This window comes from Polypterus senegalus, chromosome 18 (assembly GCF_016835505.1).
Source record: "Polypterus senegalus isolate Bchr_013 chromosome 18, ASM1683550v1, whole genome shotgun sequence".
NCBI classification, from domain to species: Eukaryota; Metazoa; Chordata; class Cladistia; order Polypteriformes; family Polypteridae; genus Polypterus; species Polypterus senegalus.
Window position 1 is genome coordinate 30,576,820 of NC_053171.1, and position 26,506 is coordinate 30,603,325.

Sequence of the window (26,506 nt, forward strand, 5' to 3'; positions counted from 1 at the left end):
GCCCTTGCGCAAGGCCCTCAACCTGCATTTGCTCTGTCCTGGGTATGACGTTGATCTGCAACCTGCAGGGGAAACACTTAGGGGTTGGTGGCAGAATTGCCTCTCCAGCCACCATAAAAAAACCTCACACTGTTCCACTCCATCTGATCTAGTGTGGTGCTGAGGTGTCACCCATTGCATGGCTGCACTCGGGTCCTAATCTGGGTTATCCTGAGGTGGATTGTCACATGGTGGGTGCGGCAACGCTCTGCATCAGCACATGCTCCTAACCGATCTCTTTATTCTCTTCACTTTAGCTCGGCCCCAGCAAAAATGTTACACTTCATCACTTTTGACAGCAAATAAAATGATGAGGGTGCTTGTGCATTGAGTGTGCCTTTGTAGAACTCAAGTACAGCTGCTATGTCCACCAAACAGCATGTCATGGTGCCAGAGTCCATATTGAGAACGCTGTGCACTTCAGCTGGACTTTGCCTCAACAGACTCCTGAATTCATCTTTGTGATGTTATTCCTGTGACCACAAGTCCCATCAAAAGCTTAAGAAAATGCTGAACAAAATAATGGAGAATGAAAACTGGAGAGTACATAGTTGCTTTAAGCTTTAAACTACCTGCTTAATAGATACAAGATGGATTGTTTTTTGATAATGGCTGTAGAGGAATCTGATCCAAAACACAGAGTTTTGAGTTCTAGCTACAGTGAGGCCTGAGGGCAAGTATTTACAATGCAAACAAAACAGGATGATCTGTCAGTTTGACTGAAGTGGGATCACACACAACTTTCTGCATATTCTGGCCGGCAGCATGTGTGCTCCATTGTCCAGGTTTATAAATAACCATAAAGGAGACGTGTAACACTGTATTCAAGCACTATCATGTAGGTCTCTAATGTGGCAAAAAACATCAACATGAAAAACCATCACTGCATAATCAATATCATCAATATATAGACTCGTAGACCAATGTCAGAACTCTGGATTATAAATAACAATGTCAAGTCGGGTCCATCAGGCAAACATTTTGCATATAATGACTTTTAAAGACATGCAAAATTTATAGTGAACTGTGCGTTATTCGCCTATAAACATGTGAGTTGGGCAGCAGCGTCGCAGGCTACACTTCCATACTCCACGCCACGCCTTCAAGAGAGTTCAGATATTTGTGTCTTTGTTTAGTTTTTCACACATTATTATTTTATGAGCTTAAATGACTTCAGTGAGATATTCAATTTCCAGTTTACACTGACTGGGTACCCCTGAGGCCACCACTGCAGTTGAGAATTAAAGAAGCACAATTTTTAGATTCGAGCCTGTGTCAACTTTTTATTACCATGAAAATGCAAAATAAATACTGACATTGTTATTCTTCCTGTCATTATCCGTTTCCTTCTATTTCAACAAGAGCTAATCCAGGCAGCCCTGGGCACGGGACAATCATGGAGTGCACTGCACCACATCAGGCCAGTCTGGAGTAGCCAGTTCTCCTGGCACAAGCCTTTTAGAATGGGGAAGGAAAACCAGAGAATCTGAAAGAAGGTCTACAGCAATTTAGCCCAGGACGGCAGCACTGACCTTGGTACCCAGTATTTGTTTTTCTGTACTTAAAATCAATTAAAAGCGTTGCAGCTTTGAGGCAAAATAATAAAATAATTGCTAAAGCAGCACCAGTGTGCTCTAGGACAGTGCAGCAGCTAATATGGTAAATGCATTCTGGAGAGTGTTTCAAGCAGCTTGACTTAAAAAGCATGGATGTGCATCCTCATCTCAGTATTTCTGTTGGTGGGGAGTCCCTTGGTAACCTCATGTGGTGCAGTGGGGCTGTACACCCCCTACAAAACGAATGGGTATCTGCGTGCAAAGATTCTGCCGTGTCTGCAGCAGAATAGTGTGAATCTGCTAATTATTCCTGATGGAAGAATATTTTAAGAAGGAAAAAATATCTTCAGGCAGTGGAAGGATAGCTATCTTAAAGAAATGTACCCAAAAAGATTTTTTTTTTTTTAATGTTAAATACCCTGTTTTGTAGTGATTGCTGAGAAAAATATTAAATCTCACAATTTCATTCAGAAACAGAGCTAAGTTTATGCCGTAATGGTAGCAGGTGGGGTGACACCAACAAACAATATCAAAATGTCTATGAAAAATCCTCCTGTTACTTGTGTTGCAAAATTCACATCAAATCATCCAGTGATATGCTTAAAAACATGTAATTCTTTGCTAAAATATTGTTAAATCTATTCCCACCACCCGGGGTCGTGGATTTGAAATGAAGACCTGCCACTGCCCCAGTACACTGGCCAACAGTCCTATCTTCATGTGAAAGGGCTTCTGGGTTGTATGCGACTTTCGCTGCCTGCTTCCATTAAAGCATAAACTTTGTTAGCTCTGTTTGGCATGAAAAAGCGAGATACTTTTTTTTTTTTTTTTAACCTTAGCATTGTTACAAACCACATGGAGTATGAAAATGAAAAAAATATATACATCAATTATGGGTGGAGGTTTCCTGTAATGTAATGTTTAATATCCCCATAAGCTGATTTTGGTCCCCGGTTTCGAGTGGTCTGGTATTTCTAATTTTGCACTCTTTGATCTTGGCTTAAGTCAGATGAGAATCCTGATATGTAACAGCAGGTTTGTAAACATGGAAATGAGCTGCTAATTAATTATTTTGTCTTGTACATCTGAATTCTGTCAATTTCTTGTGTATGTATCAATGTGTGTTTATGTATGTGTGTGTGTGTATATATATATATATATATATATATATATATACACACACACACTAATAAAAATGTAGCACTGCATTATAAATACATGAAGCCTCAATCCTGTATTCCTCACAATGTCTGGAGCACACAAAGCCCGGACTGCCGGTGGTTGTCTGGAGCACACAAAGCCCGGACTGCCGGTGGTTGCTAAGAGTAACTGACATGGTAACCATCCACTGTGGTCAACAGTAAGTCGGCCATTAGATGAACACCGTTTAGAGCGCAGCAGCCAGCTTTATCTCTACCTTCCTGCTCCTATGACCTACTGAGGGTGTTGGCGCCCCAGTGACTGTGCATTAAATATGAGGATGAAAAGCATCATTATGATGACATCAGAAGAAGCTCATTTAAAGATGATGACATCAGGACAGTCATGCGACACTAGAGCAGCGTTTTCTACCACGCGTTCTTTATACAAACAAAGATGCGAGTGACTGGAGGGCGTGTTAAGCAAAACCAAACTAAGGAGACAAACGAGACGCCTCCTCCTTCACCGCTGTGCGTGTTTTTTTTCGTCTGCACACACAGGGGACATAATTAAGACTCTACATCAACGCAAACCCCGCTCCATGTTAGTCACAAATTGCATCTGCAACCACCCACGTGAAAGTTGACTCAAATCAGTAATCTTATTTTATATAGTGCCTTTTACAGCAAGGCATTCGAGCAAGTATAAAACAAAAAGCAACTCAGGCTGAGGTAGGTGCCGACTTCCCCCCAAACAGCTTTGCTCACCTTTCAAAGTTAATACAATACGCCACAACTGCCACCCAATACAAAGAGCAAGCAACATATGATTCTGAGCGACAGTGTCGGTGGGGTGTCACTGAGGTAATGTGAACGTCTGGAGTGACTCCTCCATATGCGTCCTTAAGAAGATGCACGTCTCTAACGGGCTCACCCACCCTGCTTGTACTGCTGTTGTAGAGAACGTTAACGGCGGCCCATCCTTATAAATTCAGACAGGAGGCTTAAATAAAAAGACCAAGTTGTTTTCACAGCAGAAACACTTGCGTCATGTTTTCTTAATTGGGGGTGGGGGTGTTAGGAAGCTCTGCGTACTGACACAGGCCATTAGAACGTTCTAGAATTCCTGTAGCGGCCACGCCCCTAAATGGGACTGTTCCAGCAGGACCTTGTATCCTGGACTAAATGATTTGCTTTTGACTTGCACGTGCCGGTGATAAGCCCCCAACTGAATCAGTTTGTGTGCTGGACTTGTGTTTTTCAGCTTACTGGAAGCTTTGGTGCCCTGACCCAGTTGGGGTGATGGACATGGAGGAGCCAACAAACACTTCGTTGAGTTGGTTCCCACGAGTTGCTTCTTTTGCTTAGCTCGGCTCAGCTGGCAGGTATTATTAAGCCAGTACCACTGGTGTGGATCTGATATGGCCAGAGTGGCACAAAGAGGCACAACCTACAGCCTCGGCAGAGCCAGCCAGTGTCTAGAAAGCAAGGGCAGAAGAACAAAAGCAAAAAAAAAAAAGCATGCAGACCTCCAAAACTGGTGATCCGTTTGGAAAAATGAAGCACCAGCAGAACAATAGAGGCACTGCGTGGTGCTGCCACACCCTGAGCACAGAGAAGTTAACAGCATGCAGAGGGCAATTCACTTGGTATGAACGACAGGCTGAGAGGCTCGTCTTGTCGGCAAAAATAAGCTGAAATGGCTGTGCACGAGTAGCCCTGGGGGTCTCCTCCCCTGCTGCAGCACGAGTGTTTTCATCTCCCAGATAACAACAATGGGTGTGTCCCTGATGTACGAATCTCCTTTGTGGCACCTGCCTTTGGCTCACTGCAGATGAGTGAGCGGCAGAAAATAACATCATAACAATACTACAGCCAAAGAGTTTAAAAATATGAGAATAAAATAAAAACACAAGCAAGGTTGAATGATTGTCACTGCACAGATGGCAACAGAGCGTGCCCCACAGTAGCTAAAACAGATGAGGATGAATGGTCAGTTCACATTCTCCGTTGTCCAATGCAGCAGAAATTTTAAAAAATGCAACAATGGGGGAGAGTAGTAAAGCGTTTGAAAGAACAATGCAAATGATGAGAAGCCAAAACAACAGCAAAAATATTCACGAGAGCAGGCGAACGGCACAAGGCCCACAGGTACACACACACACACACACACTCTCACGCTTTTTCTCTCTCTCCCATATACAATGAAAAATACATGCAACACCAGTATACCCTGACATTTCCAGTTGCTCCAGAAGCACTCCATCTTTGCAGAGTCTGCGCTGGCCTGCATCTTGGGGGCACAAAAGGATTCACGGCGCTCCTTCAGTGGCACTGAATTCTCATTTAGGCATCTCAAAGCATGAATGGCCGAGGAGGGGTGGGAGGGGGTCTTGATCAGTGGGAGGGGACGTCAGCCCTGTCTGCTTTGCACGGCGTGCAGATTGATGCTGTGCGCAGGACCCTCGAGAGCAGGCGGATGAGAGAGAGGGAGTCTGCCTGCGCCTGCGTGTCTGGGAGGGAGGAGAAAGCAGACTGATCACAAAGGCTGCGGTCGCCACTGCAGCACGTCAGCTGGCCCTCCGAGATGCATTTCTTTTGAACAAGGGAGCAATAGCAAGGGTGGGCAAGCCATAAAGATAGGCAGGCAGGGTCTTGTAGTGAAGCGAATGCACTGTATATTCTAAAAATATCATCATGTCACACATGTACTGTGCTTGGGCGATTCGTTGCGCATTGTCCTGTCTGTATCGAGATGCTGAACATCTACTGTGTTGGCAATTTTGAAATAGCAAACGTCATTACATGCATTTACTGCCCAGCATTGGGGGTACAATGCCATCGAGGCAGCCTCTGGGATTGCCAAATTGTGGCGACTCAATCAGAGGTTAACACTTGCAGTGGATTCAGAAAGTATTCAGACCCCTTCATTTTCTGCACATTTTATTGTGTTGTAGATTTAACTTTAAATAGATGAATTGGCCATTTTTGTCCATAAATCTACACTCAATAAGCAGTAATGACAAAGTGAAAACATTTTTTCAGAAAGTTTATCAAATGTATTAAAAATTTAAATCCCTCATTCACATATGTTTTTAGACCCCTTCCTGTGTGGCATACCAGATTGTTGTTGGGCGCATCCTGTTTGCTTTAATCCTCCTTGAGAAGTGTCTAGAACTTTACTGGAGCCCACCTGTAGCAAAATGAATTGATTGGACATCATTTAGAAAGACACACACTAGAGGACTATAGAAATAGAAGGTCTACAATTCACATGGCATGTCGGGACAAAAACCAGGCCATAAAATCTAAGGCACTCTCCAGAGACCTCCACATTCAAAATTGTGGTGAGGCATAGATCAGGGCAAAGGGGATGAACCCGTTTCTAAATTTTTTTTAATGTTCCTAGGACTACAGCGGCCTCAATTTTGAATAGGAGGATTTTGGAACTACCAGGACTCTTCCTAGAGTTGGCTGTCTGGGCAAATAGTAAGACAGAAAGAAAAGCCTTGGTTAGGAAGCAGACCAAGAACCAAATGACCACTCTAACAGAGCATCAGAAGTTCTCTGCTGAGGTGGGAGGACCTGTCATAAAGATGACCATCTCAGCAGCATATGACTGCCCGCTTGGAGTTTGCCAAATGAGGAAAAAGATTCTCTAGTCTGATGAGAAAAAAAATTAACTTTGGTTAATGTAATATCTGTGAAGCCCAAGCATAGCTCATCACCTGCTTAATACCATCTCGGCTGATAAGCATGGTAATGGTGGCATCATTCTGTGGGTGTGCTTCTTAGCAGTAGTGAGCAGGAGACTGGTCAGAATTGAGAGAAGGATGAAGGCAGCCTAATGCAGAGAGGTCTTTGAAGAAAACCTGCTCCTGAGCGCATGTGATCTCAAACTGGGCTGATGGTTCACAATAGTGCCTAAAGCTCCTAGACAGGACCAGGCTGTGATGGTCCTTGAGTGGCGCAGCCAAAGCACAGACTTAGATTATTATATAGCACAAGCTGAATTATCAGAGCCATACATATGACACGTAGCTTCACCTATCTATAGCACCCGATGACCCTGGCGCTCTGCTCTCTGACCCATTGTCATGTATTTCTGAATGGTTAAGTAATAATTTCTTCAAGCTAAATAAGAAAAAACTGTAGAATTAAAGAGGGTATTACAAATATATTAAATCCCCTTGCATTAAAAATCAAGGTGGAAGTAAAGAATTTAGATGTAACCTTGGACTGTGACAAAAACATTAAATCATACATTTAACCAGATTAGCAAGACTGTATTTTTCCATTCATGGGTTATTGCAAAAGTTAGACCTCTTATAACATTGCAAGATGCTGAGAAATTAATTCATGCTTCTGTTTTTAGTCGAACAGATCACTGTAATAAGTGGACTGCCAACAACAAGACCTCAGTCGACTGCAATTAGTGCAGAATGCAATAGCCATAATCTTTAACTAGAAGAAGAAAATCTGAGCACATCTTGCTAGTCTTGGCATCATTACATTGGTTGCCTGTATCATTTAGAATTGACTTTAAAATACTACTAATGGTAGATAAAGCTTTAAATAATCTTGCTCCTTTCTATAATTTGGAGAGCATGTCCCCCTACTTTCTAAGTCATAATCTTAGATCTTCTAATGGTGTTCTGCTTATAATTCCAAGAGACCAGCATAAAAGGTTTGGGAAAGGCAGCCTTTTGCTGTTCTACACCAACAATCTGGAGTACTTAACCAGTAAGGATACGCCAGGCTAACACTGGGGATCATTTAAAAAAACTCTTACAAACCCACTTTTTAATTTGACTTTTTTGTAGCCTCATTTGAATTCTGCCCTTAATAAACTAAATATGCACATCATCGTCCTACTCTTCTATGAATCTGTAGTCCTTATTAATCTTTTCTCTGTTTTCTTTTCCAGTTCTTCTGTGGTGGTGTTCTGTGCCACCACCACCACCACCTGATCAAAGTCATGTGCAGCCACCTGGGCTGTCGGAATGAATGCCATGAGACCACTGCGTCTGTCTACCCTGACCTTATCATTAGACTTGCATTTTGAGGTTTAAAAAACCCTTCCTACGTTTAAGGACTGTGCTATCTGTCTTGTGTTAAGAGTGCATTCTTTATTCTGTGTATACTATTCATTCATTATTATCATCAATTTTTAATTGTTTTTTCCTTGCTTATAACCATTTCCATGACATCTTGTAAAGCACTTTGAGCTTCAGCCTTTGTATAAAAATAATGCTATAGAAATAATGCTCTTGTAGTTATTGAAGGGGTCTGAATACTTCCTTAATCCACTGTAACTGTTAGAATGAATTTTCACTAACATATATTCATTTCACTTAATGCTGCCATTATTAATTTGCCAGTGTATTGATTGTCTGGGCCTACTTATTCCAGTTAAGGGTTACAAACCAGGGAACCGGTTTCTTTGTGGTGGCCACCACCACCTACTCAAAGCATCATGATGCTCCAACATTGATGGACTGAAAGCCAGAAGTCTACGTGACCATCATCATCAAGTCCTTCCATGAAAACCCTAAATACAAAGAGGACTGTTTCATTTATGTTAGGTAGACTGCCAAGAGGGGACTGGGCGGTGTCTTGGTCTGGAATCCCTACAGATTTTTTTTTTTTTTTCTCCAGCCTTTGGAGTTTTTTTTTTGTTTTTTGTTTTTTCTGGCCATCGGACCTTACTTATTCTATGTTAATTAATGTTGACTTATGTTTATTTTTTGTGTCTTCTATTTTTCTATTCTTCATTTTGTAAAGCACTTTGAGCTACATTTTTTTGTATGAAAATGTGCTATATAAATACATGTTGTTGTTGTATGGGATACCAATGGATCCCAGGGCTCACTCACTCACTCAACTCATGCCAGGCTAATTTACAATCACTAGTTCATCTAACGTGCACATCCTTGTCACTGAGAGAATTTGCACGTGAAGTGTCCACACTTGGTGTTGACTCTAGGCCTCTGAAGGTGGACCCACAATGCAATACCACATCTCTCCTGGTCTATTTTTATTTAGATTTTTTTTTTCTTTTCTGTAAGCACACTTTCTATTGCCATGCTAGGTCCACACTTTGTGCCCAGTGCTATGGGGATAGGCTCCAGGTCCCAGTAACGCTGAACTGAATAAATGGAATATTAAACACTGAAGCATCAATAACCTTCTGTCACACACGTGAGCATGGGAGGCAGCTAAAGGCTTTGAATGAGGGTAACTCCCAGCCAGACCGGGATGTGGCAGAGTGCACGGACTCCTTTTCTCGCTTTTCTGCAAACCGTTCATGGGGAATTCCGCCTGGCCATGTTGATGTCATTTCCAGGCCTGAGCCTATGGATGAAGACACTTCTGGTCCCGGCCCCTGTGACTTCACTTCCTATACTGGCCTTTAAAAGCCTCCACCTCTCTCCTATGCCCTCAGCTCTGTTTTGGACTCCAATCTGTGCACATCAGTGCTATCACTTATTTCAATTTTGCAGCCAGGAAATAATATATATTTATGGGTGGCTGCCGCAAACCTTATTATGGTTCTTTGTCGAGTTTGTGACACTTCATAATAAGAAATCCAGAGTGTGGTGCACATTAACAAATGCACTTCAGATAAAACAAGACTCCATTCAATATGCACAGTTCATGCATATTGACATTTCAAATAAGCTTTTAAGCTCCAAACCATGAGAACATATGAAGAATGCAAAGGACATTCAACTGTGCATTTTGACTTTACTGTAATTGCATGGCAGCAGTTTTGACCACAGAAGTTTAAGCTCTGAACTCCATAAAGCAGAATCATAAACAAAATGGCCGTATGGGCAGTGTGACATGGGACCAGAATCCTTAACCCATGAGGCCTCACTGCCTGCCGTCCTCAACGTCATGCCACAGACGTCTTTATCCAGAGTTAAAATCACAGGGACTGGGAAGAGACACAAGTGTTCCAACTCAATAAATCAGCTTTATACTTAAACACACACTTCATTTATTACTGTCAGAAAGCACTTGCTGTAACGAAGAACCTCTAACAACTGTGGTCTGAGCGACTCACTTCACTTACTGGGGGGCTCAGCCATGAACTACAAGATGCCCAGTAGTCGGATATGTGCTGAGCTGTATGTGGGTGGGGTGTGGGTTCTTGCTTTGTATGTCCTGTTAGTCCTAGAACTACTGTGTAAATACAGATTTCTGTGAGAACGCATTTTGAGGGAATCTACACCTTTAGCAGGGTGTTGGAGGGGCGTGTTAGTTTCTTTGGGACTTCAGATAATATAAAACAGAAGTTAAGACACTTTCATGGCATTTTTGAAACTTTATAGCAAACCTGCAGTCCTGACAGAGCCCTGCTGGAAACTCGACTTCACAGGTGTGGGGCCCATGTGCCTGTTGCACCCCTAAACAGTCTTTACTGCAGCTTCATAGTATTAATAATGTATCTTTGTCCCAGCATTTAGTGAATATGGATTTTGTGCTTGGCTGCCTTCACGTGACACTGATAATGGTGACTAGTCCAGAGCACACATGTGTAAGTCATGCTGCTGTACAACTGGTGGTCACTACAGGAGGCAAGCTGTATGTCATGTCAGAGTTGTAAATGCTTTAAATGACTAGTACTAAAACAGTGCGGGAAGTTAAATAATCTCTCTATTATAAAAAAAAAAAATCTTGCGACGAGATGTGATCTTTGGAAGAGAGACGGAGAGAGACACTTTCACATCCCGCGAGACAGACAAGTCACGTCATACTTGCACCCTTTGGAGGCCAGTCCCGTGACACACATGCAGAGCACGTTAGAAATAATGGAAGTCGAAAAATTCGAAAGTCTCAAAAAATGAGAGTAAAGATCACATTAGCACAAACAAATTGAAAATATTACTGGGTGAAATAACAGAACAGCGAGAAAAGATAGAATAGTGTTTGAGGATGGTGGGGGAGAAGAGAGACAAATCAGTGAGACAAAAGGACAGCTGCTGTACAGGCTTTTAATAGTTTGTAGCGCTGCATGAAATGAAGATCACGTGGCACACAGCAGCAGCAAACCAGCAGCTGATCGAGCAAAGAGGGGGTAAAAAACAACTGATATTTGTTTCCCATTGTACCACCATTTAAGAGGGTTTTCGGAGGAGCGGCCGCATCTCCTTGGGGTTCGTTTAGCCCCCTTCTTCACAACGGCGCATAGCGCTGGTGGGGTTGGCGCACAAAGCGAGCAGGGGGCAAAGGCCCCTAGTATTACAAAAAAGTGAGCAGCCTTCTTTCTGACAAAGCAGACAGCATTCATCCCCTTATAGCAGAAATCTCACAATGACGTGCAGTTCATGACATCAGCCGATGGTGGGCTCTTTTGAAATAATGACATGGGCTGTTTTATTTAGAGGATTTATTCTTCCAACTTAGTGGCATCAAATGATAAAGTAAAATTGATATGCAATGTATGTTGTTTGGTTTTTGAAATTGCAGTTTAAACATTGTAATATGGAGCCCAATGAAGGTGAAAGGTCCATTCATCTTTGTTGAAGTGGTCTTTCCGATTCTGACTGTTTGGCCCTGATTTTAAGAAATCTTACTAGAAGATTGAGGTGAAAAGCTCCAGGGCCAAGGAGTTCAAATTAGGGCCAACTAGTCACCGTGCAGCATGATGGCTTCCCAGCAGGGGCCTGACACAGTGTATCCAGGAAGATGGGAGCAATAAGACTGAGCTCATAGAGCTGATGACTCAGACGTTGGCTTACGGGCCTTTTACACACGCAAGAGGCTGCGGCTGTAAAATGTACGTCACAAATAATGCCTGGCAGACTCATTCATCCTAATGTTGAAAAGTGTCTGCCAAGTCCATCACTCCTGCCGTGTTCTTTAAAATGAATCCTTCACTATCATTTTTTAATGAAGGTGGGAAGGTGCGTTTTATCCATTGCATTGCTACATTAAAATCGACGTGAGGCTAACATTTCAACCTTAGGACAAATAAGGAACTTCCCATCTACCCTTGTACGTTTAAATCCATTGTTTTTATACAGGGTAGGCTACAAGCAAAACGTGGTGCGGCACTCAAAATCACAGTCAGGATTGCTTTAGTGACACACTGGGGCCTGCAGCACAAAGCAGACAAATCGCATTGAGTCATGACAAAGTCATCAGGCCCCTGAGAGCTTCTCTTTGCTCTTCTGTATTGATTCCAATTTTCCTGAACTGCCTGATTAAGCAAATCGATGATTTCATCTCCCTATGGGCTAAACTTTGCCTACCGTAAAGCAAACGTGGCTGCTGGGTGTGGGGAGAGACGTCCAGAACCTTCTAAGACTTGGCAGTGTAACATGCAGTACCTTTCATGAACAACAAAAGTGTGGTGGTCCCTGCATAGTGGGTAGCGGTATGGACCATGGGATCATGTTGGTGAGGTACAATGGCCAGAAGAGTCACATTTAAGTTTTATATAAAACAAGTAAAGCCTTCGTCAACTTCAAGACAGCTGTGGTAATATAAGTGTGTATGAAACAGAATTCAAAAAAAGGAACTCTGGGGCAGCAGCACTAGCTAAGCTGGCCGCCATACTGCCCTAGCAAATACTACATTACACTGACCCCAGAGTGAATGCCTGCCCATTAAGGGCTGCACTCAGGCAGATGCCAACATTCAGTTTGGTTTTGCCATTCAATCTAATGCCATCTCTTGGGATGGTAGCACAAAACTGGTATCCGTTGTCAAAATCAACATACAATACAATTTATTTTTTGTATAGCCCAAAATCACACAGGAAGTGCCAAAATGGGCTTTAGCAGGCCCTGCCTCTTGACAGCCCCCCAGCCTTGACTCTCTAAGAAGACAAGGAAAAACTCCCAGAAAAACCCTTGAAGGGAAAAAATGGAAGAAACCTTAGGAAAGGCAGTTCAAAGAGAGACACCTTTCCAGGTAGGCTGAGCGTGCAGTGGGTGTCAAAAAGAAGGGGGGTAAATACAATACAATAGACAGAACAGAACAAATCATCAATACAGTATAAAAATAAAAATTTTACAAGTACGGAGTAGAATTTAACAGTAGATGATATCACATAATATGATTTGGATTTGTGAAGCAGCACTGGGCCAACCAATCCGATGAAAGGACCCCTCTACCCCACAATTGCTGTGATCCTCCATCAGGAATGACTTTACCTTAGGCAGGCAATACAACTTGGCAGGTGGGCCGTGGCACCAATTGCCACATTTGGGTACCGAGAACAGAAACAGAATAGGTGAGGGTTAGTATTCAATTCTAACTATCATGTTACTTATGTTTTAGTGCTAATGACTAACAACAGAGATGCAGTCTGTACAGTTAATCAGCAGCTCTAGTCAGGATATGCTAAACTGAAGTTGTGAGTCTTCAGCCGAGATTTAAAGGCTGAGACCGAAGGGGCATCTCTTATAGAAGCAGGCAGACCATTCCACAGTTTAGGGGCCCTGCAACTAAAAGCTCAACCTCTTACTGTTATTTTATTAAAGCTTGGAATCATAGAGATCTTGAGATCTTAATGTGCGCTCTGGTTTGTAAGTCATGATAAGTTCAGAGAAGTAAGCCGGACCTTGGCCATTTAATGCTTTATATGTTAAAAGGAGGATTTTGAAATCTGCCCTAAACTTAACCGGGAGCCAGTGTAAGGATTTAAGAACTGGAGTTATGTGTTTGTATTTTCTTGTTCTTATAATAATTCTTGCAGCAGCATTTTGGATTAACATGAATCTGGGGTCCACACAGGAGTGTTCTCCAGGTGTAAACGGAGCAAAGACTCAAGTATTGTAAGGTCATCGTGCTACCTGACTCATGAAAACTCATGAAAATACGTATGTCTTTCCAGTACCCAAAACTGAAGGCTCCTCATTCTTATGGAGGTGAACCTGTTTTGTCAAGGACACCCACGAAATACGATACTAGCAGCTGGGCCTTCAGTATCACGTGACTGTTTGGTCTTAAAGCGAACATGATGACCGATGATAAAAAGAATGGCATGATCTCAGATTAGAAGTCATCTTATAAAGGGCATAGCTGTCGGGTTAAGATGATGTCACATTACGAGACTACTAGTCAGTCAGTATCAAATGTTTGCCAGCTGAAGTTGCTGATCTTATTGCTGGATTGTGTCAATTTATGCAAATTAAAATCACTAGCAATGGCATGCTAACATTCCATTACAGTTGTGGCATAAGGTCTGAACAGAAGAGCAAAGGCTGCATTGTACTCCACAGACTGGTCAACACTGGCTGGTACTGGTAATGAGACCCCTGCTAAAGTGTGCACATCAGTGGGCCACAATAATATCTGAAAACAAAGACATAACAAGAGATTCTACAAGTGATGATGGTTTATTTTCAGAACGTAACCTCTGGTGCGGTAAGTAGGAGCTCTAGTGTCGACCACTGCCCATTTTCTGATACCTGATGCTAGGATGTAGTGAGCCATTACCTGAATTTCAAATTCAATCCTATTTGTGTCTTTGACAAGTGTGGCTTCTTGTTTAGATGATACAAGAAATGAAAAGAAATTGCTGAACGTGCTGATGTGGACGCTTCTGACCACTTGATTTTAAGGCCCTAATGGGAAACCACAGAGAGGCCTCATTTTAACTCACCTAATGGCATCTTTGCTATTTAACTGTGTGTTTAGCAGATTTTTAATAAGATGCAACATTAATAATTCATTTGCAGCCAGTTAAGGGTTTTCCATTATTAGTCTTGAACTGCAAAAACTGCAAAATAAGTAAAAGGATTTAAAGTTTGTTGCAAAATTCATTATCTTGTTTTCTGAAATTATTCCATTACAGGATGTTAGAAAGTCAGAGTCTATCCAGCACTGTTGGCACAAGGCAGCGCAGCCACCGTCACGTCAATTTAATTTAGATCTGTACAGTATGTGTGCATATTAGGTTACTTACTGCAGTGAGAAGTTACGCAAACTGACCCCTTTTATTGGCTAACTAGAATGATTACAATAGGCAAACTTTCAAGGCAACTCGGGAGCCTTCTTCAGGCAAGATACTGCATAAATGGCTATTATATACAGTAGTGCCTATAACAAGTGTCTGGCCTTAAGAAGGTTTCACATTTTATTGTTTTTAATATGAGACTAATCAACAGAAAAGAGCCTTAAGCTTCAAGTGAAAATGGATCTCTGCAGAGTGCTATAAATTAATTATAAATATAAATTACAAAATAATTGAATGTGTTTGTTAATATGACACCCTCTAAATTATCACTGGAGCAGCTCATTGGTTTTAGAAGTCCCAGAATTTGCTTGTAGTCTAAACGCACTTTATCTGGATGGTCCAACTTGTCAGTATATTGGACTAACCAACACAATGAAGACACTCCAAGCAGCTCCATGAAAAGATGACATGAAAAGCACAAGTTGAGGCTGGAAACAAGAAAATCTCCAAGTCACTGAATATAAGGTGGAGTCCAGTTAAGTCAATCATGAAGAAATGGAACAAGTGTGGCACAGCTGGAAATCTGCCTAAAGCAGGCCGTTCATAAAAAGTGAGCGATCTTGCAACACTAGTGAAGGAGGCCATTAAGAGGCCTACGAGAACTCTGAAGGAGTGACAAGCTACAGTGGATGAAGTTGGAGAGAGACTGCAGACAACAATTGCGTCCACGTGCGTCACCATTCATAGCTTTATGGGAGAGTGGCAGGTGGAAAGCCAGTAGGTAGGGTTTGCCAGAATGTATATGGAAGACTCTGAAGTCGGCATTAAGAGCATTTTATGGTCTGATGAGACTAAACTTGAGCTTGTTGGCCATCATAGTAAAATGCCAGGTTTGGGGGTAAAATGGATGATGGTGATCTTGCCAATGTAACAGTGGAGATAAAAACCAAACATAACAGCAGAAAATGTCAGACAAAGCTGGACCTTCTAGCACAGACAAGCTAATTATTTTATATGTACCCATCATGTCCAAATGATATCAATGTGAGGTGTAAGGACCCCCGCTGTGATGTCCCATACAGTCACATTTTTTACTTGCTAAATGTGTTGTAACAACTGAGTGAAAGTCGCTGTTAGCGGGCATCCATCCAGAGTGCCATGGCCTTGCTGTAGGACTCGCCTCAAGCTGATCCAGCTGTACCTTTAAAGTACCTTTGTCTCTGTTGCTTAGGGTGAAATAGCTAAAAGTGTTACACATCTTAATACCCCTATAAAGGCAAAACCCCCTCGTAGCTTGTAATGGTGTGGCTCTGCTGCTCTATGAAGTGACTTCCCATTCGAAGATTTTGTATCTATGCTACACGCCGATGCAGTCTGACTGAAGATAATGATATGTCCGTCCACGTGGAACCCCTTTTCCTTTTCATATATTGCATAACAAAAACTTTTACTTCCTGTCTGTAGCACTTTATATTCATGTCCATTTGAATTATATGCAGCGTCCGGAAAGTATTCAACCCCCTTCACCTCTTACACATTTTGCTGTGTTGCAGCTTTATACTAAAATCGTTGAAATGCACTTTTCTCCAACATCAAACAACCTTCAATACGCCAGAATGACAAAGTGAAAACAAGAATTTTTGAAAATGTTTTCAAAATAAAAAACAGAAATATCAAATTGTCACACGTATTCAGAACATTTGCGAAGAGGTTTGTCTCAAGTGCTTCCCATTCAATTGATCATTGAGAAGTTTCTACATCTTGTCTGAAGTCCACTGTGGTCATTTCAATGGACTGGACATAATTAGGACAGACACACACCTGTCTGTAGAAAGTCCCAATCTAAGCAACTGCCACGCAGCTTAGAGATGTGATTGTGTCGCAGTGGACTGACTGAAAAGCTAATCAGAAAATGTGATGAGTGTGAAGGATGGCTGGCCATATATTCTGGACCACACCTCCTAGCCGCCAGATGGAGCCCTCCCGGCGGCGTAGAGGTTCCCTGAATTCCAGCAGAGCCTCATGGACCTTGTAGTTTTTATAAACAGCCCTGCTGGATACCATGGGGGTCACCAGGAGCCGCAATAGGGAGTCTTGGGGAGTGCTACGTGCCCTATAACCCGGAATTACGTCCTGGTCACGTGAAAAGTAGGAATGACGTGCTTCCGGGGTGAAGAAAAAGACTTTGTAGCTGACCCGGAAGTGATAGGGAATCTCATGGACTGTATGGTGGATTCACTTCCGGGTCAGGAGATATGAAAGGACCGTGGGATCTCCCAGACGACGAGCTGAGCTGGGTGGTAGGAGGGCAACGCATCTGGGAGTCGGAGGATTGATTATTATTATTACAGTATTTGGTTATTAATGAGTAGTGTGGCATGGAGGGTTGTTGGTGCACATAATTATTATAATAAAAAGAAGTACTTTTACCTGGTGTTTGGCGTGGTACCTGAGGGTTCAAGGGAGTGACAGCGCCCTCCTACTGTCACATGAGCAATGACCTGGAGAAAAGGACATAGACAGTCCAACAGGCAGAAGTCAGAAAGAAAAGCCACACTGTAGAGCCAAATCTCTAACCAAAAATCAAAGTCAGAAGTTCAGAGCTAGTTTTCTATTGCAGGGAGTCACAAAAAAAACAAGAATCACAAAACTGCGATTTAAATCAACTCATTTAAGCTGAGAATGCATGTGGTGACCGTTATATGGTCTCACTGGTGACATCACCTGTCACACACTCCCAGTGCATCATGAGAAAGATTTCCACAGCAATGACGCACAACTAGACCTATCTGCGCTGGTATCCCGAAAATTGCTGGTTCGAATCCCCGTCACTGCCAAAAAGAGATCCTAGTCTGCTGGCCCCTTGAGCAAGGCCCTTAACCTGTAATTGCTCCAGGGGCACTGTACAATGGCTGACCCTGCGCTCTGACCCCAAGGGGTTAAACCAAGTAATTTCCTTCGGGATTAATAAAGTATAATTTAAATAAATAAATGGCGATGAAAATGGCAGTAAATAAGTAACTTTTCTGAGAAACCCCTGATCACAAAATAAGGAGCACCGCTGAATTTCTTGTGTCCAAAAACCTCTAACTAGAAGTCAAACTGAATTTTTTTTCTTTTGCAAGTAACACAAAGAAAATTAATAAAATAGCACAGATCTGGGCATAGCTGCACAAAATCCTGCAGTGTTGAAGGTCCCCCAAGAGCACAGCGGCCTTCGTAATTCTTAAATGGAGGAAACTTGAAATAACCACAGCTTTTCCTAGAGGTGGCCACCCAGCTAAATTTAGCAATTAGAAGAATAGGGCCATGATAAGAGAGTTGGCCAATAACATAATGGTCACTCTGGCTGAGCTCGAGAGAAGCTGTGTGGAGATGGCAGAAACTTCCAGGATGACAACCACCATTGCAACACTCCATCGAGCTGGGCTTTATGACAGAGTAGCCAGATAGAAGTTTCTCCTCAGTAAAAGACACACTTGGAAGCCCACTTGGAGTTTGCAAAAAAGCACCTCAAGGACTCTCAAACTGTGAGAAATGAGATTCACTGGTCTGATGAAACCAAGAATTAGCGCCTTGTCTGGAGGAAACAAGACACCAGTCATCATCTGCAATACCATCCCAATGGTGAAGGATGGTGGTGGCACCACCATCAGCGGCAGGAACTGGGAGAAGAGTCAGGATTGAGGGAAAGCCGAACGGAGAAAAGTACAAAGATGTCTTTAATGAAATCCTGCGCCAGAGCGCTCTGGACCCGAGACTGGGCAGAAGGTTCACCTTTGAACAGGACAAATACCCTAAGCACAAAGCAAAGACAACACAGGAGTGGCTTAGGACAACTCTATGAAAATATCGTTGAGTGGCCGACCCAGAACCTGGACATGATCCCAATCGAAACTGAAAGTAGCTGTCCACCAATGGTCTCCATCCTACCTGACAGAGCTTGAGAGGATCTGGAGAGAAGAACAGTAGAAAATCCACAAATCCAGGTGGGTGAAGCTCATCACATCGGACCCAAGAAGTCTCCAGGCTGTAATCGCTGCCAAAGTGATGTCAACTAAGTTCTGAGTAGAGGGCCTGAATACTTGAGTCAATGGGATATTTCAGATCTTCATTTTAGAATTTTTTCTGCAAAGAATTTAAAAATAGCATTTTGCTTTGTCATTCTGGGGAACTGAATGTTCTTTGATGGGGACAGAAAGAATTAAAATGTGTAAGAAGTGAAGAGATCTGAATACTTTTGGAAGGCGCTGTATTAGCTTCTTCTGAATTTACCTCTGAAAAGGTTTGTTTACTGGAAAGAATTTTTTTACAAAAATAAATGAAGAAAATGTTGCCAACTGTCTAAACCCAACATATAATGTGAGGAGAAACACAAAATCATGTACTGTTATTAAAGAACAACTAACTGTGCGATTTATAGCGGCACATCTTAAGAGCAGCGCCGGTCCTTTATTAACTGACGCAGCGAGGAGTTTTCTCCACATATCTTGATCTGGACTGTACGACCTCTGAAGGGGAAGCATGCTGAAGCTTTTTAAAAACAGCAGGCATGTCATCAGGAGGCACAAAACTTAAAATTGATAATATCTTAAAATCCAGATAAGCCTTTTCATTGTTTTTTTAAGTGTCCACTAAACTAAATTATTGCACTTTTCTCATAGGAACTTCACAAGATGGAAAGAACAAGCCATTAGCTGTGTTTTTCCTCGTGTATCTTTGGCACTGGGTGCTTTTGTCACTTTGCCAGTCAGACTTTTTTAGGGTTGGAGCACAGGCAGGTTAAGTGACTTTCTTGGGGTCACACAGTGAAGGATACTGTGTATATCCCTCCATTATCCAACCCACTATATCCGAACTACAGGGTCACGGGGGTCTGCTGGAGCCAATCTCAGCCAACACAGGGCGCAAGGCAGGAAACAAACCGCAGGCAGGGCGCCAGCCCACCGCAGGGCACACACACACACACACCACTAGGGACAATTTAGGATCGCCAGTGCACCTAACCTGCATGTCTTTGTAATGTGGGAGGAAACCACGCAGACACGGGGAGAACATGCAAACTCCACACAGGGAGGACCCAGGAAGCAAACCCGGGTCTCCTAACTGCGAGGTGGCAGCACTACCTACTGCGCCACTGTGCCGCCTACCTTATATATAAAATGCCAGATTTCCCCTTAAGGACAAATAAAGTTCTATCAATGTGGGAAATAAGCAAACAATCAAGTCAAGTTGAGGAGCATGCACTGGTATAGCTCGTTGGCACACCCACTACACAACGATACAATTTGGGATCCCGGTTGGCAATCCCCCAGGTAGACACGTGGTCTAGTCCCACCCTCTGGAAATGACCCTCTATCTGCCACAGCCAGGTGTTACGTGGGCAACCCCTTGGCCTGGTCCAGCCACTCGGGTCTGCAACAATGAGGATCTTATAAGCTGGATTACTCTCGGGGAGACACGCCACATGACCATAGTGCCGTAAATGACGCTCCTTCACAATGCAGGAAATGTGCCTCATTCGGGACTCCATGAGCAACCGCTCATTCAACACAAAGTCAAACCAACGGTACCCAAAGATTTTCCAGAGAGACACAGTACCAAAGGAGTCCAGTCTTCGTGTCAGGTCACTGGATAGCGTCCATGTCTCAGAACCATATAGCAAGACAGGAAGCACCAGGACTCTAAAGACTTGGACCTTCGTCCTTTTGCATAGATATCAGGAGCGCCACACACTCCTTTCCAGCGACGTCATGACCCCCCATGCTCTCCCAATCCGTCTACTGACATCATAGGAAGAGTCACCAGAGACATGAATGTCACTGCTGAGGTACGTAAACCTTTCAACGCGGTCGACACTCTCTCCGCAGACAGACACACTGCTGATGGCCGTGCCCAAGAGGTCATTAAAGGCCTGGCTCTTGGTTTTTATCCAGGACACTCGCAAGCCCAGACACTCGGACTCCTCACTCAGTCTCTCAAGCTCCTTGATCAGAGACTCCATTGACTCCACGAAGATCACAGCATTGTCAGCAAAGTCAAGATCCATGAATCTTTCTTCACCAACAGATGCAACACAGCCGCAAACACCACCCAGTCCATGCAAGCATTGAACAGAGTTGGAGCAAAACACACCCCTGACGAACCCCAGAATCAACTGGGAAAAACACAGAGGTTCTGCCTCCACTCTGCACAGCACTCACAATACCAGTGTACAAGACCGGCCATGATATCCAGAAAACTCGAGGGGATCCCGCAAACCTCAGGATGTCCCACAGGGCAGCTCGATCAACTGAGTCAAACGCTTTACGAAAATCGACAAAGGCTGCAATGACAACAATCCTGTGGTTTAAAGTGCAATGTGTTTTAATGCCTGAGTGACACTGCCTATCTATTGATTAAGCCAGAACCTTATAAAGGAGGAAGAGAAGGAGAGCCATGTTAAAATGATCTAAAACAGTCCTGGGAAGAACGTCAGACAGAATGGCAGAAAAGCTGCTTAATATGGAGCCTACTCACTCCTGAGTATCTGGAGGGATTCAGGGAATTGGACATTTTAATTAGAGGGTGGCTATCCAGCCATTCATAGAAATATAAGCAAAGTGGACATTATGGGGACAGCCTAAAGAAAATGTTCAGACAGAGTAGTTTGCATTGTGAAAGTCAACGGCCTTTCTCAGAAATGTTGCTTTGAAAAGCATTGAAGCCGACTCTGGTTATGAAAACAGTGACAAATGACATGAACTGAAGGCAATCTGGTCACTGTAGCCTTCCAAGTAATTTACAAGATGGTGGTTAACATGCAATAGAAAATCATGTAATTAAATGAATGTATTAATGTCACACACACGCACAAAGTGACTTAAAAATATGTAAAATATGGGAAGAAAGTGAGCAAATCCTAAAAGAATGAAAGCCTTATTTGGCACTCAGTTTAAAAAGGGAGCTGAAAATGAAGTGAAACAAAATGCACGGAACAGACAGATCATGAGTAAGTGGTGATAAACATCAAGGAGACGACATGGAGATGTGGATAAGTAGCACACTTCAAAGTAGACGTGGGCCGCAGAACGACTATCTGAGAACACGTCAAGCGCCTTTACATCGTTTGTGGTCTGCTATGGCCCAGTTTGTCAAAGAAAAGAGACCGAATTTGCTAACCAGATGTCAGATGTAGAAACATTCTGAGGCACCTGTAACCAAATAAGTGAAGTCAAAGTAGAAAACATAAGGAGAAGTGTTCAGTCGAGTTAAAACAGAAGAGAGCAGACAGATTTGAGAATGAAGGCGGAGTGGTGGCTCTGAGGCTAAGGATCTGCTCTGGTATCCCAAAGGTTGCCGGTTCGAATCCCCGTCCTACTCTGCTGGGCTCTTAACCTTCAATTGCTCCAGGGGCGCTGTACAATGGCTGAACCTGCGCTCTGATCCCAAGGGGTATGCGAAAACTAACAAATTCCTAATATGAGAAATTGTATAAGGCGAAATAAAGAACAAAAAAAAAAAAGGCTGAACTGTAAGATGCTTGCCAAGCTGCCTGATGTCACAGCCTGGTCAGTATCCCAACCTTCCCAGCTACATTTGTCTTAAAAAAAAAAAAAAATTTGCAGCATTTTTATTGGAGTGATACATTACATGATGATATTCAGAATATTATGAGGAGTGCCACCAGATATATAACAATGATTCCTGTTATTCTACCAAAGGTCAAGAAAAAAATGTGAATTAGTGAAGAACAAAAAGCACAAGTTACCAAAGCCAAAAACTGCTAGACAAGAATAAAGTCAAGAAGTCCAAAATCAGTAAGCCATCAGACACTAATTAATAAAATGAAAGCACAAGAAGGGTTTTGGAATCCGAGTAGCTGGATAAGGAAGTAAACCTAGAATGACCTTTTAACCTCATGAGTGATGAGTAATGACTGACAGGAGCACAACGCCTGAAGCCACGCCCCCTGTCAGGCAACACCTTGCAATTTAGCACAGCTGAACAAAAAAACAAAATGGCGGTGGAAAAATTAAAAATGAACATTAAAATGATGCATTGAGCCGAAAAACAAATGATTTCATCAGATTCCACAGTGTCGAAAACCTCTGTAAAGATATGCAGCTCAATACTAGAGCCAGAAAATAACCCGTCAATAATTTACAAAAAGTCCCAGGATCCTGATACCTGTGAGCTGGCAACACCGCATGGCTAACCGGCATACATAATTAGCCATGCACTGGAGCTATGATCCAAAAGAAGCATTAAAGGAAAGAAACAGAAAACACACGGGGCCCTGTGAAATATTAATAAGAAGTGAAAGTTTATTACTGTTTGAAAGGTTTTTTTATCTTCTTCTTGAACGAAAAAAAGTGAAAAAGTATCTGCCCAGATATATGAGAAATAAAAAAGACGGTCAAGCTGCACCCAGAACCGTGACTTCACGCAATGGAATGAGTCGCAACCTTTGTCGCACGGCTAATGTGTGGCCCAAGACTGGAACTCAGTGAGCGCAAGGATATATATTGTAGATGCCACCTGGGCTGGACATTTGAAAATGTTTTTTAGTAATATAAAAGTACTCAATAAAACTCAATTGGACTGTCATGCCACACCAATACAACTACAAGACATTAATTAACAGCCCAGAACTGAAAGAAAAGTTCAATGTTCAGGTCACTAGATTGCTGACCACACAGCCAAACCCAAAGTCCAACCAGTAAGGGGTCTGGACTCCCAGTCACTCACTGCGATCTCCAGGAATTGTGCCCGTCTTCCTAGTAGAGTTGTTTGCTCCTCATCTGCCATAATCTTCAGCCAGATAATCCAGCAACAGCAGGTTTTTATCTTAGGGTGAATGAAACACATTGCCCGTATACTACCATTACCTCCATTTCTTTTCTTCTCACTAATTTGTAGTTCCTCTGATCAGCTAGCAGCCCTTCTCTTAAAGAGCCCTCACCATTCCAAAGTTTATACTTAAAATTGCATCTTGCTCTTTTATATGTAGAGAGGCTGCACATCCACAATTGCAGGAGACATTAAATGAGTGGAGATATTGGACAGCAGACCCCTCTCCCCCCAGCCCATCACACATAAGGTACCGCTACACCTCTACTTTGGATGGTTGTTCTCAATGTCTGAAGAGCAACATCCACTCTCCTCTGGGAAAGGATCCTGACTTGGATTTGCTGATTCGCATCTCAGCCACATTTTGTTCAAATATGCACCCATTTGGTACACACAGGTGATCAGATTCTAATGAGGTAACCAAAATAACATCATCCACAAACAACACAGGTTGCCGTCCTTCAGGCTGCCACACTGTATACACCCCTAGCCAAAGCTACCTGGATATCCTGTTCATGAACAGGACTCCTTAATGGTCTCCCAACTCCTGCGTTGAATGAATGGGACTTTGCACCAAATATGCAAACACAACTCTCACTCAGATTGGCTCAACAAGATGTCTTACAGCACAAGGTCATAAGCATTTACTTGAAACCTGGTTACCTGTTCCAAGGCCACAATGGAAACCATACAGTTTATGCTGAATCTGAGGATCAACTATTGAATGAAATCTCTGTTACTGTTGGCCAGCATAGCAAGCAGGGTGAGAAGGGTGATCGCTCAATAACTGGAGCACATCCTCATGCCCTCTTTTTAAAAATAAAATAAAAGGGACCACCATTGCAGTCTGCCAGGCCCAACACACTTTCCTCACCTTCAGCACAACATTGAAGAAGCACGTTAGCCAAAACACCCCACAGTGTGTGGTACTTTCAGCATTTCCAGTTGAAGTTCCTCATAGTGCTCCCTCCACTTTCCCAACATTTTTCCAAGTTGAGGTTAACATTTTCTCCACCCACACAGAGAACAGCCTGGGCAACATTATGTCTGCATTTCCGGGGCCATCAAATAGTTTGAAATCATCCAAAAACCATTCTCTGTGGTCTCACCAAACTCCACCAAGACACTTTTGTAGCTGCTGCCTTTTCTTCCCTGCAGGTACCTCTCAGTCAAATCGCCAGGTACAACTCTTTCTTCAAATTGATTGTCTTACCCCATCTTTGGTGTCCTTTGACAAGTCCCGTGCATTAAGATGGGTGAGGGGCAGATGCAATGCCAGCTAAGTGAGAGGCAAGCGAGGGATGGATTCATGCATAGTAGACTTGGCACCAGAAGCGGTCTCTTAGTAAACTGTTTATTTCTAAACAGGCTGCAAGCAAGTACACTAAAACAAAGGTGTCAAAGTGGTTCTTCAAAGTGATGCCATAGGGGAAACATTTTTGGTCTGCATCCACATGACAGTTCCAGTAAGCACATTTATTTTGTTCTGTAACAGTAAAGAACTATGGATAGATGATGACAGGTTTGTGAAATATTAATAACAGCCCATGCCCGCCGTAGCATCCGGCAGTGTAAGAATAGGAACAAAAAATGGTGAGAAAGGAATTCAGAAATCAAGAAGAAAGAAATACTTCTTAAAAGACGCAATTGTGAATACGTGTTTTGCTGGAGACGACAGATAACGAGTCGAAAGATCTAACCCTAGAAAAAGCCACGTAAAACTGACCATGGCTGAAGACTAGTTGTTGTACTGTAGATTAACACAAATCTTTCCAAATGTAATGCAAGGCAGGATCTTGGTATAAACGAAAATAGCAAGGAGCGAAGCCAATGCCAAAGGTCAAGATAGTACCTTCCTGTAGCAGGCTACGGAAAAGACTCCCAGGCGCACACATGGCCGTAGTGAAAGGTCATGCAGTCAGGCTAGATATAGGGCAGTGACATGACACCAATGAGGTCATGAGAGAGGAGTGGGGAATGCGATAGTCTGAAGGAGGAATAGGAATCGAGAAAAGCGGCGTGGAGGTGTATGGGAGGCCACAGGCAGCGTAAGGAAGGGTTTGGAATAGGAGGAATAGGAATTGAGAAATGCCATGTGGGCAGTTTTGAAGAGGAAGCAGGATGAACCAGAAGAGAAATATATATATAATATATATATAAGAGATGTGGCTTCATGATTTTTAAAAGGACTCTTGCTGCCTACGATAACAAAAGCCAAGTTTCACTTTTCTTATTCTGTTAGTGTTAGATAACCTACTATACATTAAAGACTTCTGTTTTGTGTTAGGAACCTTTTCAAACTCCAGAGAACCAAATTCACATTTAAAGAAGCCTTCCCAGAATGAAATGATTACTTGTCATCTTCCTTCTACAAGGAACGACACAGCCCATTAGCCTTCTTTGGCATCAAGCCAGAGTGTTTCGTGGACTTGGAACTTTATACAATTACGGTTAAACACAAGTCAGACTCGGGGTGACGTGTGAGGATCCGTTTTACATTTTTAAGCCTGAATAACTCTTGGGACAGTTTTCTGCTGCGATCTAGTGGATGAAATAATATCATGCTGCAAAAATCATAAATATTATGTGTTTTGCCACTCTAAGGTAACTCATCAGTATTCATGAATGGGACGGAGCCTCCAACTAAAAACACGATGGCAAATGAAAAGTCACAAAGGCAGTTTTGAATGAACTGAAATAGAGCCGTTGCTCGAACTGAGTGATGGTGATGATTATGTAAATTGGCCATCAGCCCTGGACGGAAAGTGAAATGGCTAAAAATTTGTTCATCAAACCAAGGAGAAAAAAGCAACTACTACATCATACTGCTGGCAGTCCTGCAGTTGCTTTATGGATCTACGGAGCACTAAAAAAAACAAAACCAGCACCAGCACTGGGACCACTAGCAGCAATTGTGTCAGCAGTGATGAAAGCTTTGTCAGACAGTTACAAAATGCAGACCCCTCCATGGTAGTTTCAGTGCAAAAGACTGCCATTGTTATCTAGAAACATATTTGATGTACCAT

The 26,506-nt window shown here is 42.7% G+C and overlaps 1 protein-coding gene across 5 annotated transcripts in view; it reads right to left on the reverse strand.

Moving 5' to 3' along the window:
* The window catches only part of rtn1a (reticulon 1a), a 137,264-nt gene that overhangs the window by 14,034 nt on the left and 96,724 nt on the right, over positions 1 to 26,506 (reverse strand). The window contains exon 1 of one of the 5 annotated variants that reach the window (XM_039741024.1): positions 4,973 to 5,275. The exons of 3 other annotated variants lie outside the window; for them this stretch is intronic. In XM_039741024.1, coding sequence (XP_039596958.1) covers positions 4,973 to 5,027 — 55 coding nt within the window. In that variant the 5' untranslated portion in view covers positions 5,028 to 5,275. Of the gene's footprint in view, positions 1 to 4,966; positions 5,276 to 26,506 lie in introns of those variants that run through there. One more of the 5 variants, XM_039741023.1, reaches the window with a different exon arrangement.